The sequence below is a fragment of the Ranitomeya variabilis genome, chromosome 1, assembly GCF_051348905.1.
Source record: "Ranitomeya variabilis isolate aRanVar5 chromosome 1, aRanVar5.hap1, whole genome shotgun sequence".
Classification (NCBI taxonomy): Eukaryota; Metazoa; Chordata; class Amphibia; order Anura; family Dendrobatidae; genus Ranitomeya; species Ranitomeya variabilis.
In genome coordinates this window covers 978,037,067-978,052,861 of record NC_135232.1, presented here as the reverse complement: position 1 = coordinate 978,052,861, position 15,795 = coordinate 978,037,067, and the positions used below count along the sequence as shown (strand labels likewise).

Below are 15,795 nucleotides of genomic sequence, written 5' to 3'. Positions count from 1 at the left end.
CGTCTGACGTCGCGCACAAGGTACGCTGGGAATAGACGTGCCTGCGTGACGTCAGACCGGCGTGCCGGATCCAAGATGGCGGCGCCCATGGGAAAAAACGCCGGTGACGTTACAGGCTTCCCGGCGGTATACAGAAGGGGGAGAGGAGCTTAATGGTTACCGGAAGAGGTGGGGAGCACTGAGGATGACCCTTTATTAAGGGTAAAACAGCGCTGAACGTCACTCATTTCCATACAGCTTTCCAGAGATGGAGGATCGTATGGAGCAGCAGCAGCCTTTACAGCAGCAGCAGCAAGAGCCCCTTTCAGTTGATACACCTGCTCACCAGCGTACTAAAATGGATAGCCGCTCGAGTGGGAGGAGTGGCAATCGTCCTGGTCGGTCGTCTCAGGATTCTTCTACCTCCAGGAGGAACGTTCCCCGTGCTCCTAGTCCGCCTCGGAATCCGGTACCCTTTATGGTCAGCGGGTGGTGAGTGATCTACGTGAATGTCACCCTGGTGGTAATGGGCTACATTTTCTGTTTACTTGGCAGGCGCCGAGGAAGGCTAGCTCCAAGACAAAGAATAAGGAGTGTGCCCTCTGTAGAGTCCCGTTGGCAGTCCAGTGGCAGAAGAGTCTTTGTGTAGATTGCATCCAAAAGACTATCCAGGAAGAAACCCCTGACTTTGCCTCTAGTCTTAGAGCAATAATCAGAGCTGAAGTAGAAGGCTCTGTTAAAGCAGCCCTTAAGAAAAAGGGTGGTAGAGACCTAGAACCAGTTTCTGTTTCCGAGTTTTCTCATTCTAATGAGGAGTGTCAGGAAGAACCATTACCTCCCTCCTCCTCCTCCTCCTCTAGGTCCTCTGGCTCCTCTTCAGATAGCGATGTTGGGGGCCGTCCGTGCTTTCTTACCGAGAACATGAACAAGCTGGTAAAAGCCGTTAGAGCTTCAATGGGCCTAAAGGATGAGAAAGCAGCCAAATCCCTGGAGGACATTATGTTCGGGGGTTTAGAGGAGAAAGGAAAGCGTACCTTTCCAGTTAACTCCAAAGTAAAGGCCCTTATAGAGAAAGAATGGAGGAAGCCAGAGAAATCGGGTAATCTGCCCTCTGCTTCTTAAAGACGTTACCCCTTTGAGGAGAAGGATTCAGAGACTTGGGATAAGGTTCCGAAAATTGATGGCGCAGTAGCTAAATCTTCTAAAAAACTATCCCTTCCCTTAGAAGACTCTGGTGTATTAAGAGACCCCTTAGATAAGAAAGCGGATGGATTCCTAAGACACACCTGGGAAGCAACCGCAGGCGGTTTAAAACCAGCAATCGCAGGAACCTGTGTCTCACGTTCCCTTATTGTCTGGTTACAGCAAATTGAGGAGCAGTTAAAAACTAAAGCTCCAAGAGATGAAATTTTAACCAATGTGACTATGGCTAAAGGAGCGGCAGCCTTTATAGCAGATTCTTCAGGCTAGAGCTGCAAGTTTATCCAATGCGGCTAGACGTGCTCTCTGGTTGAAGGGGTGCCCGGGCGACTTACCCTCAAAGAATAGACTCTGTTCTATACCATGTGATGGCCATTTCCTCTTTGGTAAAAAATTGGAGGACATTTTAGAGAAAGCCGGAGACAGGAAAAAGGGTTTTCCTCGCTTTCCAGTGGACTTTAGAAAGCCTTATTTTCGGAGGGGCAAATTTAGTAGGGGCCGCCCCCCGGGAGATAGAAGTAGTTGGGACTCCAGAGACAGAAGGGGATCTGGATATATGTTTAAAGGTCCCTCGACTTCAACAAAAAAGCCCTCCCAATGACGCCAGGCCAGTGGGGGGAAGGCTTTCGTCTTTTTTCCCAGCCTGGGTAAACATCTCCCCCAGTCATTGGGCTTTGAAGGTGGTCAAAGACGGGCTAAAAATAGATTTTTTTATCCACCGCGACAGACTTTTGTTTCAACACCCCAAAGAAAGACCCCGGAAGAGCAGCTAGCCTTGGAAACAGAGGTATTGGAGCTGGTATCAAAACATGTTCTGGTAGAAGTCCCGGAGGAAGAGCAGGGAAAAGGTTTTTATTCTCCTCTTTTTTTTTTTTATAAGAAAGCCAGACGGGTCACTGAGAACTATTGTCAATTTAAAAAATCTCAACCAATCGGTAGTAAACTGTTCCTTCTAGATGGAGTCTGTGAATACAGCGATAAAACTCTTGTTTCCACAGTGTTTCATGGCAGCTATCGATTTAAAGGACGCCTACTACCATGTCCCAATTCATCGAGACTTTCAGAAATTCCTAAGGGTAGCAGTTTATGTCCAAGGTTGTCTCAGGCACTATCAATACGCTGCCCTCCCATTTGGCCTGTCAATAGCGCCAAGAATTTTTACCAAGCTGATGTCAGAGGTCATGTCCTTCCTCCGCTCCCGGAACGTGGTAATAGTTCCGTATCTAGACGACTTCCTGATAATAGGGAATTCAGCGGCGCACTGCCTGTCACAAATAAAAGAGGTTACGGCGATGCTAGAGTTGTTGGGGTGGAAAATAAATCTCGCCAAATCAAGGTTGACGCCGGAGCTAGTCCAGTCCTTTTTAGGCCTAGTTCTGGACTCCAGGCAAGCTGGTCAAAATTCAAAATCTTGTGGAGGCAGCAATTCAACACCCGGTAATGACATTGAGGAAGGCAATGTCCTTGCTGGGTTCTCTTAACGTCCTGTATACCCGCAGTAAGATGGGCTCAGTTCCATCTAAGACTGTTGCAGTGGGAGGTCCTGTCTGCAGAGGGCAAGCTACGTCTTTCATTGGAGGTAACAGGTTCCCTAAAATGGTGGGCCATAAGAGATCATTTGGCGTCGGGGGTCCAGTGGATAACTCCGGTAGAGCAGGTCATCACCACAGACGCAAGCGGTACAGGATGGGGGGCGCATTTAGGAACTCTCTCAATTCAGGGGTCCTGGTCCCATCAAGAATCACAGCAGGCGTCAAATTTAAGAGAGTTATGGGCCGTAGAATGAGCTGTGAAACACTTCCTTCCCATCCTTCAAGGTCACCATACCAGAGTCATGTCGGACAATTGCGCAGTGGTAGCATATATCAACCACCAAGGGGGGACGAGATCCCCTTCCCTAATGAAGTCAGCATCTGTCCTCCTACAACTAGCAGAGCGCCACCTACTATCCCTCTCTGCTCTCCACATAAAAGGGGTCGAGAATACGAGAGCAGACTACCTAAGTCGCAAGACACTGAGGCAGGGAGAGTAGTCTTTAAATCCCTGGGTGTTTCAACAGATAGTGCAGGCTTGGGGCTTACCTGTAATAGATTTATTTGCCACTCTAAACAACAGGAAAGTAGAGAGTTTCTGTTCGTTAGACCCGAGGGGGAAACCTTTCGCGGTAGATGCTCTTCAAATTCAATGGAATTTCAGTCTCGCTTATGTGTTTCCACCGATAGCGATGATTCCAGCAGTGGTGAGAAAGATCAGAATGGAGCAAGCGAGAGTAATTTTGATTGCTCCATTTTGGCCGAAAAGACCTTGGTTCTCCCTCCTGAGACAAATGTCTATAACCGATCCTTGGATTCTACCAGAAATTCCGGACCTGCTAACCCAGGGCCCAATATGCCACTCTCAAGTGAAGCGCTTCCATCTTGCAGCCTGGAATTTGAGAGGGCATTACTGAGTAGGCGGGGGTTTTCACCAGGGTTAGTCTCCACCTTGTTAAAAAGTAGAAAACCAATAACATCTAGAATTTATGGTAGAACATGGAAAAAGTTTCTGGATGTTTCAGGACAACCTTTGGGGGACAAAGCTCCTGTGGGTACTATTTTGGAATTTTTACAAGCAGGTTTACAACTGGGGTTGGCAACTAATACGCTTAAAGTTCAGGTGTCGGCGTTAGGAGCCTTATATAATTGCAATCTTGCCTCCGATAGGTGGGTGTCCCGCTTTATTAAATCCTGTAGCAGGTCTAGACCAGTGGTAATTCAGAGAGTTCCCCCGTGGGATTTAAATCTGGTGTTAGATGCCCTAACCAAAGGTCCATTTGAACCCTTGCAGGAATCAACGATAAAGATACTCTTAAAACGGTGTTTCTGGTAGCATTAACATCAGCCCGTAGAGTGAGTGACTTGCAGGCCCTGTCTGTCTCCCCTCCTTACACACAAATTTTTGATGACAGAGTAGTACTCAGACCAGATCCGGCATACCTTCCGAAAGTTGTACTTAAATTCCATAGAAGTCAAGAGATTGTGTTACCCTCTTTTTGTAATAATCCTAAGAACCCAGGGGAGGCAAAATTTCATACACTGGATGTAAGGAGAACTATTTTGCAGTACATATCCTTAACTAGTCAGTGGAGGAAGGATCAATCCCTGTTTGTAGCCTTCCAGGGTAGCAGAAAGGGATATGGGGTGTCCAAGGGTACTATCGCCAGGTGGATTAGGGAGGCTATTTCCTTATCCTATGCTTCAAGCGGCGCCCCGATCCCTGATGGCATCGAGGCTCACTCCACCAGAGCTGTGGCTACTTCCTGGGCAGAAAAAGCAGAGGTATCGATAGATCAAATTTGTAAGGCCGCTACCTGGTCCTCTCCGTCTACCTTCTTTAGACACTACCGGCTAGATCTATCCTCCTCGACTGACCTTACCTTTGGTAGAAGGGTGCTACAAGCGGTGGTCGGGAGGGTTCTTTCTCCAAAAATCTCTCAGGTGTGCTGTCATGGAAGACGGGAAAACACCAAGGTTACTTACCAGTAGCCGGTTTTTCCGGAGCCCATGACAGCACCTGTATATTCCCTCCCTTCTTTTTTTCACCCTTTGGTGCGCACTTTTTAGCTGGGTGTGTTTTGTTATAATTATGATGTGGTGTTGGATTACCATGTACTAACCAAGGGGGCCTCTCATGCTCTGAAAACCAACTGAAGCGAGGGAGAGGTACCGCCCTTTTATTTCAGTAGGTTTCCTGTCCTGACTGGGCGGATCTCTCTCTCAGGTGTGCTGTCATGGGCTCCGGAAAAACCGGCTACCGGTAAGTAACCTTGGTGTTTTTTTTTCACAGTGGCCAAAGTCAAAACACGTTGGCGTTCGATGAAGGACCGCTTCAACAAGGACCTGCGTCAAGAGAGCCGTGTTCCCAGTGGTTCAGGAGCAAGGATCAGAAGATACAAATACCATCGAGTTCTGGCATTTTTAAGACCGGTCCTTGCCCAGAGAAGTATTTATCACGTGCATTAGGTTGTATTGTATTGCCATAATCTGTATTTTTATATTCCACAGGATTTTGCGTCTGGTTAATTTTTGGTATTAATTTTCATTTTTCCTTTTTTCACAGCACATACAGCACTACTGTTGGCCCCGGTTCTGGAGCGGTCCTTCATCCGACAGCCACGGACCAGTCCCAGCCATCCAGCAGCGCAGCAGCAAGTGGGCCTTCCACACTAACTGGAGACCAGGGAGCTGGTCCATCAGGTCTTCCCCTTTCGCAGTCCTCTTCCACTGCCCCTTTTTTTTGGGGCTCCTCCCGGCAGCGGCAGAGGGCTTCGGACAGGTCACTCATGCCCGAGTTTTTGCACTTGAGCTCGGTTTTACACGAAGCAATCAAGGCTTTGGGTGACCGAATGGATGTTTCATATAGCCTCTTGAATGCACGTATCCAGGAGGTCAGCAAAAGCCTTGACCAAGTGAAAGCCGACTTCCAGAGGCCAGCACATCATTTCATCATTTTTTTAACAACATTGAGCAGGGCATGTCGGAACACCTTATTCGTGATCTCCAGCTGAGTGTCATGCAGGCCTGCAATGCTGCTTACGTGCAGGCTATGCAGCAGAGTCGGTATTTCCAGCAGACAGTGTCGGCATATCCACCTGTGCCTTCACTGTCACGATTGACCTCAATGCCGACCTCTGCTGCATACCACTGCACGGCCACCTCAATTCCTTCCACAGCCGGACACCACTACAGCACCACCACCATGCCGAGTGCAGTTGGACATCCCACCGCCACCACCATGACAACCGCTGCTCCTGATTGGACCTCCTCCACTGACACCACGATGCAGCAGGACCCCGGCATGGCCTTCCGTACCGCCACCACCACGATGCAGCAGGACCCTGGCATGGCCTTCCGTACCGCCACCACCACGATGCAGCAGGACCCTGGTATGGCCTTCCATACCGCCACCACCATGATGCAGCAGGACCCTAGCATGGCCTTCCGTACCGCCACCACCACGATGCAGCAGGACCCTGGCATGGCCTTCCGTACCGCCACCACCACGATGCAGCAGGACCCTGGCATGGCCTTCCGTACCGCCACCACCACGATGCAGCAGGACCCTGGCATGGCCTTCCATACCGCCACCACCACGATGCAGCAGGACCATGGCATGGCCTTCCGCTCTACAAGCGCTATGGACTCTGGCATGGCTGCACGTTCTACAAGCACTATGGACTCTGGCATGGCTGAACGCTCTACGAGCACTTTGGACTCTGGCATGGCTGCACGCTCTATGAGCACTATTGACTCTGGCATGGCTGCATGCTCTACGAGCACTTTGGACTCTGGCATGGCTGCACGCTCTACGAGCACTATTGACTCTGGCATGGCTGCATGCTCTACGAGCACTATTGACTCTGGCATGGCTGCATGCTCTACGAGCACTATGGACTCTGGCATGGCTGAACGCTCTACGAGCACTATGGACTCTGGCATGGCTGCACGCTCTACGAGCACTATTGACTCTGGCATGGCTGCACGCTCTACGAGCACTATGGACTCTGGCATGGCTGCACGCTCTACGAGCACTATGGACTCTGACACAGTGCAGCCGGACTCTTGACAGGTCACCCACCACCACGCCACGCCATATGAGCCCACCAAGACCTCCCACAACCAGGCAAACAAAAAAAAAACACACAAAAAAAAAAACAGAGGACTCTTAGCATTCCTCCCCCTTCACCTCCCAATGTGTCTGTAATGTTAGGTTTGTCTCACCCTTCCAGTGCGTCTCAAGCCTCTCATGTGTCAAGCCCCATCCCCGAACTTCCAGACCCTACTAGTTTCATTGCCCCTTCTCCTGCCACCTCTGCGTCATCCACGGTTAGCAAGGCCTCAGTGCTTCACCCCCCCATTTACATCACTCTACCCCAAGCCGGCACAGTTAAATAAAGTTTTTTGGTTGTTAAAAAATAAATACAATTTGATTTGCCCCAATTAGGTTTGGTTTATTGTGTCTATCGCCGCCGGCAACACACACCGTGCTCCAACTAAGAAACTTCGCCACACACTTACTTTTTGGGCCACATCATATCTCCAGTAGTTATAAAAAAAAAAGACTGCAGCTTTGTGTGTCTTTAGTATACAGATATGAGGTGGGCCCAAAAATATTAGATGTATTATCTCCATAATCTCTTCTTTCTGCTTAGTTTGTGCCTAGTGTGGCAGTCTGAAGAGAAAATGGTGGAAATACAGTGCAGAACTCTACTGAACAGGTCAGGTGTCAAAAAACTCATTAGTTGGGACACCTGACCTGGTGAGTATAGAACTGCCTTGTATAACCACCATTTTCTCTTCTTTGTACATAATCTATTACACACAAATTGAAGGGACAATGGTGAAAACACACTGCATATCTATGCTCACCTGCACAGGTGTCAGAAATAGTGAATTCATGAGGCTGTTATATGTGCATCATGAATTCATTATTTCTGACACCTGACTTGATGAGTATAGATCTCTTAAATGTGACAGTCATTGTCTCTTCTGTCTGTGTCCAATGGATACTGCAGAACAGAATCAGGACGCAATGATGTCACCAAGCTTAAAGCAACATGGCTGCCATAACACTAGGAGTATGTGGCCAGTGTTTTATATCAGTATTTGTAAGCCAAAACAAGGAGTGGAACAATTAGAGGTAAATTATGATATTAACATAATAACTAGCACCTCTGCCTTTATCACCCACTCCTGGTTTTGGATTACAAAAACAGATATTAAATACAGACCAAATACTGCTAGTTTTAGGACAGCCTTGGTTTGTAGAGGAAAAACATAGGAGACACGGTCAACACAACCAAAAGTAAAGTTTATTAATGAGAAATATTATCATCATTGCAGAAAATTACTGGTACAGATCTAATTACAACAGGACATTTACTCAACATTGTCCTGCCATGACACACGTCCAATATCTGAATCAAAAAAGGCAGCAAATTGGTCCCGCATGTGACCAACGGCTGCAGTTGACTGCAGCGGGTGATGCTGGAAATCGGGCAGTGGGTGTGCAACTGGTTCATCCAGTTCAATGTTGGGTTGCTCCTTAACCATTATGTAATTGTGCAGAACCACACAGGCTTTGACCACCTCGTCGACTGTTTCCACTTTTAGATTAATGGCTGATGCAAGAATGCGCCATTTAGCGACCAGAATGCCAAAGGTACACTCCACTGTTCTTTGGGCCCTGGTCAGTCTGTAGTTAAAGATCCTTCTAGTGTGGTTCAAGTCCCGACTGGAATAGGGTTTCAGTAGGTTTTCACACATCTGAAAGGCCTCATCCCCAACCATAACAAATGGCATCGGTGGACCTTGAGTGTTGGGGAGAGGTTGTGGCGGGGGAAAATTGAAATTGTTGCCATACACACGGCGGCCCATATCCGAGTTCTTGCAAGTCTGGGAATCGTTGCCACGGCCAAAAGCTCCAATGTCCACAGCGATGAAGCGACAGTTCGCATCGGCTATTTCCATGAGCACAACAGAAAAATGTTTTTTATAGTTGAAATACTCCGATCCTGTTCTGGCAGGTTTGATAATGCAGATGTGCTTTCCATCCACCGCTCCTAAACAGTTGGGGAAATCACACACACTCCAGAATTTTTCCGCAATTTCAAGCCACATGTCCAAGGTGGGTAGGGGTATAAACTCATCCCGGAGTACATTCCACAAAGCCCGGCAGGTGTCCGCAACTATTCCGGACAGGGTGGTGAAGCCGGTATTGGAAGTGGAGGGATAATAAACTCTCTCCGGTTGCTAGAAGTCTGTAAGAAAAACAAACCCCCCAAAAATTACAATCTATTCTATTTATGGTGTGGTTACGCTAAAGAAAGAAAGGAAAATACCCAAAACATACATGTCAGAAAACACAAAATTTGGACTGTCATTGGTTTAGATTTGGAACGTACCTTAATGTAACCAGCAGAGGTTCCTCTGGTGGAATCGCTCTACGGAGCTGGGTGTCCTGTCTCCGTATGGTTCCTTGGACACGAGCAAGCAAATTCCGGAACGATTCTTGCGACATCCTTGTATATTCATGGAATTTCTCCTGGTTGGCGTTAAGCTCGGCATACAGCGTGTGATAGGCTCTCACGTAGTTCGATAATGGGGTGTCTCCAAAAACGCCTGTGTTGTCTCCTTCTCCATCTTTCGCGATTTCTGTCTTGCTCCCAAGCAAAAGCACAGGCAAGAAACAGCTTGATGCTTAAATCCAGGTTGAAATAAAAGCTCTCCATGCGAAGATCCATCATGAGACAGGATACAGGAGCAAAATCTGAAGATTCCAGCTGTTCAGGGGTCTATATAAAGAAATCCCATAATACACGCCCTCTGTAGTCCCATTGGCGGTGTCTGGTTATCTTGATTTTTCTCTTGTGAAATTTCTCATCATGCACACCAAAAATGCAAACGCATGAAAAAACGCATATAAACGCGTACAAATGCGGCTTTTGTACGCGTTTATATGCGTTTTTTCCACCACTTGCGGATGCGTTTTAAGCGCTGCGGATTTAAACGCAAATGTGAAACTAGCCTTATCCTGTTGCCCATGTGGAAATGAAAAAATTGAGGCTAAAAGAATTTTTTGGTGAAAAAAAAATTACTTTTTCATTTTTACGGATCAATTTGTGAAGCACCTGGGGGTTCAAAGTACTCACTATGCATCTAGATAAGTTCCTTGGGGGGGTCTAGTTTCCAAAATGGGGTCACTTGTGGGGGAGCTCCAATGTTTAGGCACACAGGGGCTCTCCAAACACGACATGGTGTCCGCTAACGATTGGAGCTAATTTTTCATTCAAAAGTCAAATGGCGCTCCTTCCCTTCCGAGCCTTGCCGTGTGCACAAACAGTGGTTTACCCCCACATATGAGGTATCGGTGTACTCAGGAGAAATTGCCCAACACATTTTAGGATCCATTTTATCGTGTTGCCCATGTGAAAATGAAAAAATTGAGGCTAAAAGAAATTTTTTGTGAAAAAAAGTACTTTTTCATATTTATGGATCAATTTGTGAAGCACCTGGGGGTTCAACGTGCTCACTATGCATCTAGATAAGTTCCTTGGGGGGTCTAGTTTCCAAAATGGGGCCACTTGTGGGGGAGCTCCAATGTTTAGGCACACGGGCTCTCCAAACGTGACATGGTGTCCTCTAAAGACTGGAACCAATTTTTCATTGAAAAAGTCAAATGGCACTCCTTCCCTTCTGAGCCCTGTCGTGCGCCCAAACAGTGGTTCCCCCCCACATATGGGGTATCGGCGTACTCAGGACAAATTGCACAATAACTTTTGGGGTCCAGTTTCTCCTTTTACCCTTGGGAAAATAAAAAAATTGTTGCTAAACGATCATTTTTGTGACTAAAAAGTTAAATGTTCATTTTTTTCCTTCCATGTTGCTTCTGCTGCTGTGAAGCACCTAAAGGGTTAATAAACTTCTTGAATGTGGTTTTGATTACCTTGAGGGGTGCAGTTTTTAGAATGGTGTCACTTTTGGGTATTTTCAGGCATATAGACCCCTCAAACTGACTTCAAATGTGAGGTGGTCCCTAAAAAAAATGGTGTTGTAAAAATGAGATCACTGGTCAAATTTTAACCCTTATAACTTCCTAGCAAAAAAAAAAAATTGCTTCCAAAATTGTGCTGATGTAAAGTAGACATGTGGGTAATGTTATTTATTAACTGTTTTGTGTCACATAACTCTCTCGTTTAACAGAATAAAAATTCAAAATTTGAAAATTGCGAAATTTTCGCCAAATTTCCATTTTTTCACAAATAAACGCAAAAATTATCGACCTAAATTTGCCACTAACATGAAGCCCAATATGTCGCGAAAAAACAATCTCAGAACCGCTAGGATCCGTTGAAGCGTTCCTGAGTTATTACCTCATAAAGGGACACTGGTCAGAATTGCAAAAAATGGCCAGGTCATTAAGGTCAAAATAGGCTGGGTCATGAAGGGGTTAAAAGTGGAAATTCCAAAACTTTTCAAATTATTTTTTCATATTTTACTAAATTATAAAGAAATGATAATATTTTTAAAGAAAATGTAAACATTAATTCTTTACATTTTTACAATTGCTGTAAAAAAAAATTTTTTGATGCCACCTTCTCTTTAGGAGTAGAGTTTACAAGCTGTTTTGCAAAGAACTTGTAAGCTCTGCTCGTGGTCGACCATCTCTGCTCCGTAGTGTCCGGTAACCTAAGCATTGAGCTATAAAATGAAAAAACCCTCCATTCTTGAGAACAGAGGATTTTTAGTGTGAAGTAAATTGCAATGATACTTATTTTCCAAGCACTTTGCAATTTTATCCATTTATGATGAGATGGGGAAAAGTTTGTAGCTAAAAAAGCAGAAAATAATCTGTTTCAATATTAACTCCACCTAAATCCAAAAGTAATTATTATAAAGAGCAGGTATAAAGTACTTTAAAATAATGCCTCAGTTTTGATGGATGTCTGCATAAAGTGAAGGTTGAAGTTATGGACAAGATATGAGAATATGAACAAGTGTGATGGTTGCCTGTCTATAAATGCATTCTGCAAATGTTACATGTTAAATTATTATCCTTGTCACTTGTTCTAAGAATTAACATTTTTTTCTTTTTCTTACTAATCTGTTTACAGGAATAGCAGACTTTGTGACTTTTCCATTGATGTGACTTGGATGGAAACAAGGAAAACCGTGGACCTTTTGACAGATTTTTTTTTTTTTTTAAATCGTCTGCTTTCAATAAGACATTAAGTCACTTGGAATTGAAGCAGTAAAATTAATTTGGAGAGACCTGAAATGAACTTTGCAAACGGAAAGTCAAGAGTTGATGCCTTTAAACAGTTTACATCTTTGAACACTTTATTGTTGTATGCACTTTTATAAGTAAAAAAAAAAAAAAAAGCAGATTAGATTTTAATAAACATTTTATACTATTTGACTTGTGAAGCTTGCATGTAGCAGCCTACAGTGCAGGCTGCGCATAGACTCTTTGCAGCCAATCTCTGACTTCTCTAGAATAACTGATCTGAGCTAAAATAAAAAAATAGATAAGACATTTAAATGGAACTGAATCTGAAATTGGCTTTTGGAGAGGTCAGAAAAGATTATTGCAAAAAGAGCTGGAAATCTTATTAGAATGAGAACAGAACAAGATCTTAACAGCTTGCACTGTAGTGTATTATATGTAGGCTCTACAGGCCAAACAGAAGATTTCTATGGCGTACATATCTTTTTAGAAAGGCGATACCTTTCTCATGAAAGGTCTATAGCAATTGATTGATGATCGTACACTAAGGAACTGTTTCAGTGGATTGTAGAATGAAAACACGCTGGGGGATTTTTTTCAGTCCAGTTTCTTAACGTTGCACATTGAAAGTAAAGGGAAGCATTTACGTCTACCTACTTGAGTTTTTGATGGCATGATGAGCCATAATTCCTTTTACATGCTACAAATGACTTAGTACTTGGGGTGATTTGGAACGATTTGCCTTTTGTGGACTAAAAGGAGTCTGATATCACTATGAACTGTTACTGCAGAGAAGTACAACCACAACAGGGATAGCCATGTTACCATTATACTTTGTGCCCAGGTCGTGATCTCATGACATAAAGATGTTAGTGTCTCTGGTGGGACAGTGGTGTATATAGTTAATCCTGGAAAACCACAATATCGATGAACTGGCAGCCAAGAGGTGGAAAGCCTTTGCTGACTTAATGATCTCTACTGGGCTGTTCCCTGGTGAAATATTGGTTGGATCACAGGAGCCTTATTGTTCCTCATAACCACAGGCTACTACACCTGGCTATCCTTTATGTGTATTTAACCTTCCACTATTTGTGCCTTTAATAGGGATTTTCATCTAAAACATAAATGTGAGTTGTCATTTAATCATTTTTTTTTTTTAATGTAAATGTTTTTTTCTCTGTTTTCGTTCTGATTGGACATGATTGTGTATATGTATACTTATATGTGTAATGCTATATCCAGTGAAACCATCTTACTGCTAAAGACTCACCTCCGTATCACACTGCCATACTCCTTGGTGCCAACTAGTATTTGAGGTGGGGCGCACACGCGAGGGATCTGTCTCGTGTCACAATTTACACATCTTTTGAAGACTTTTTTTATATAGTGAAATAAATAATTTCTCAGTACAGTATTTTTTTCACATCACAGAAATAAGAAAAAAACACCACTAAACTTCTATTTGGGAAGTATAAGCAAACTCCAGTCTCGCCTGGGTGCTGTTTGGCTTTTATTATATGTAGTATGCTCTTCTGTAAACTACGGTATTATTTGAATGTGTCACCTCATTTTTCACCTATAAGCTGCGGCCACTTGCATTCTGTAATGCTGTAGATAAGCCCCCGATGTAACCTGAAAGATAAGAAAAACAAGTTAGATTATACTCACCCAGGGGCGGTCCGGCTCTGATGGGCATTGCAGGTCCGGGTTCGGCGCCTCCCATCTTCATACGATGTCACCATCCTCCTTGCTTCGTGTCGCGGCTCCTGTGCAGACGTACTGATTTGCCCTGTTGAGGGCAGAGTAAAGTACTGCAGTACGCAGGCGCCGGGCCTCTCTGAGTTTTCCCGGCGCCTGCGCACTGCAGTACTTCGATCTGCCCTCAACAGGGTAGAGAATTATGCCTGCGCATGAGACGCGACATAAGCAAGGAAGAGGACATCGTCGCATGAAGATAAGAGGCCCCGGACCTGTGACGCCCATCAGACCCGGACCGCCCCTGAGTGAGTATCATCTAACTTGTTTTTCTTATCAGGTTACATCGGGGTGGGGTGCTTATCTACAGCATTGCAGAATGCTGTAGATAAGCCCCTAATGGTGGTGGCCGCAGCTTATATGCAAAAAATGAGGTGATAGATTCCCTTTAAAGGGAACCTGTCACCAGAAAAGGCACTATTCACCTTCAAATATGGGGTTAATCTGCAGGGTAATAACATTACTAACCTGCCCAGCGCCTGGATATTGTCAAACTCTGCTGGGAGGAAATTAACTTTATTCTGCCTGGCAGGGTTTCTACCCGACTCTGGTTTAGGCCAGGTTCACATTAGCGTTTGAGTCCGCAGCGTGGTGCTGCGGACTTTTCCTTAGCTCCGCCCACTTCAGCATGTGTCCTGCGTACCTAACTTTAACATTGGTAATATACCTTGTAGGCTAGAAAAAGCGCAGATAGTGTCTTATCTCATGATTTAAAGGAAGATTCGCCAGTAATGTAACTTCTCACCTGATGTAGAAGATTCATAGGCATATAGTGGCGGCTGCCGCAGATCCACTGGTCGACATGCGGCCATAGCTAAAACACTGAATAGGAGGATTTGTGTGTTATGATCTGCACTGCCAGCTCATCCAGAAACAGACAAAATGTACAACTGAACAGTGGTTTATTCTACGTATTTCGGAGTGCATATGACTCCTTCTTCAGGAAAATACTACCATATATGTTATATCTTTAACATTGGGTATGCAGGGACGTGCGTTGTATGTGTCCACGTGCATCGTTTTGACGTGCCCGCCGAACACAAGAAAATGCAACAGGGTGGGAAATGCAGCAGCTACTGGTAAATTTCAAAAATAAAAATATATACCAATAAAAGTAAAATTAATTGAGACGTCAGTAGGTTAAGTGTTTTTGAATATCCATATTGAATCAGGAGCCCCATATAATGCTCCATAAAGTTCATGATGGGCCCCATAAGATGCTCCATACAAAATATGTCCCATATAATGCTGCATAAAGTTCATGATGGGCCCCATAAGATGCTCCATAATAAAATATGCCCCATATAATGCTCCATAAAGTTTATGATGGGCCCCATAAGATGCTTAAAGGGAACCTGTCACCCCCCCCCCCAGTTGTTTCAAACTAAAAGAGCCACCTTGTGTAGCAGTAATGCTGCATTCTGACAAGGTGGCTCTTTTAGTTCTGGGTGCTGTAACTAGAGAAATAATCAGTTTTGTAATTTGTCAGAAATATCTGGTCTTCAGTCAAGGAGGCAGGTGTTTCCCCCCTGCTTCAGACGCCACACAGCCTTCACTCAAATCTTCTTGGCGGCGCCGGGCGCCGCCTCCTCAGCGCTGTTTTGAAAATAGCCGGCGCCTGCGCTCTTTTCTCCTGCCTGGTGCAGGCGCAGTGAGTGCTGCCTGTCTTTCCTCATATGCAGTCTAGCTGACTGCGCCTGTGCGGCCGCCCTGCCTGTGAATCCCAGCCTTGCAGTGTGAATAAATCATAAGTCACTGCGGGGCAGAGATTCACAGGCAGGGCGGCCGCACAGGCGCAGTCACCAAGACTGCATATGAGGAAAGACAGGCAGCGCTCAATGCGCCTGCACCAGGCAGGAGAAAAGAGCGCAGGCGCCGGCTATTTTCAAAACAGCGCTGAGGAGCCGGCGCCGCCAAGAAGATTTGAGTGACGGATGTGTGGCGTCTGAAGCAGGGGGGAAACGCCTGCCTCCTTGACTGAAGACAAGGTATTTCTGACAAATTTAAAAAACGGATTATTTCTCTAGTTACAGCACCCAGAATTAAAAGAGCCACCTTGTCAGAATGCAGCATTACTGCTGCACAAGGTGGCTCTTT

General features: G+C 45.2%; 1 protein-coding gene across 1 annotated transcript in view; it reads left to right on the top strand.

Moving 5' to 3' along the window:
- Nucleotides 1-12,130, top strand: part of CTSO (cathepsin O) — a 58,326-nt gene extending 46,196 nt beyond the window's left edge. Inside the window, exon 8 of the mRNA XM_077279397.1 lies at nt 11,831-12,130. Coding sequence (XP_077135512.1) covers nt 11,831-11,865 — 35 coding nt within the window. The 3' untranslated portion in view covers nt 11,866-12,130. The remainder of the gene's footprint in view (nt 1-11,830) is intronic.
- The last annotated feature ends 3,665 nt before the right edge of the window (nt 12,131-15,795 follow it).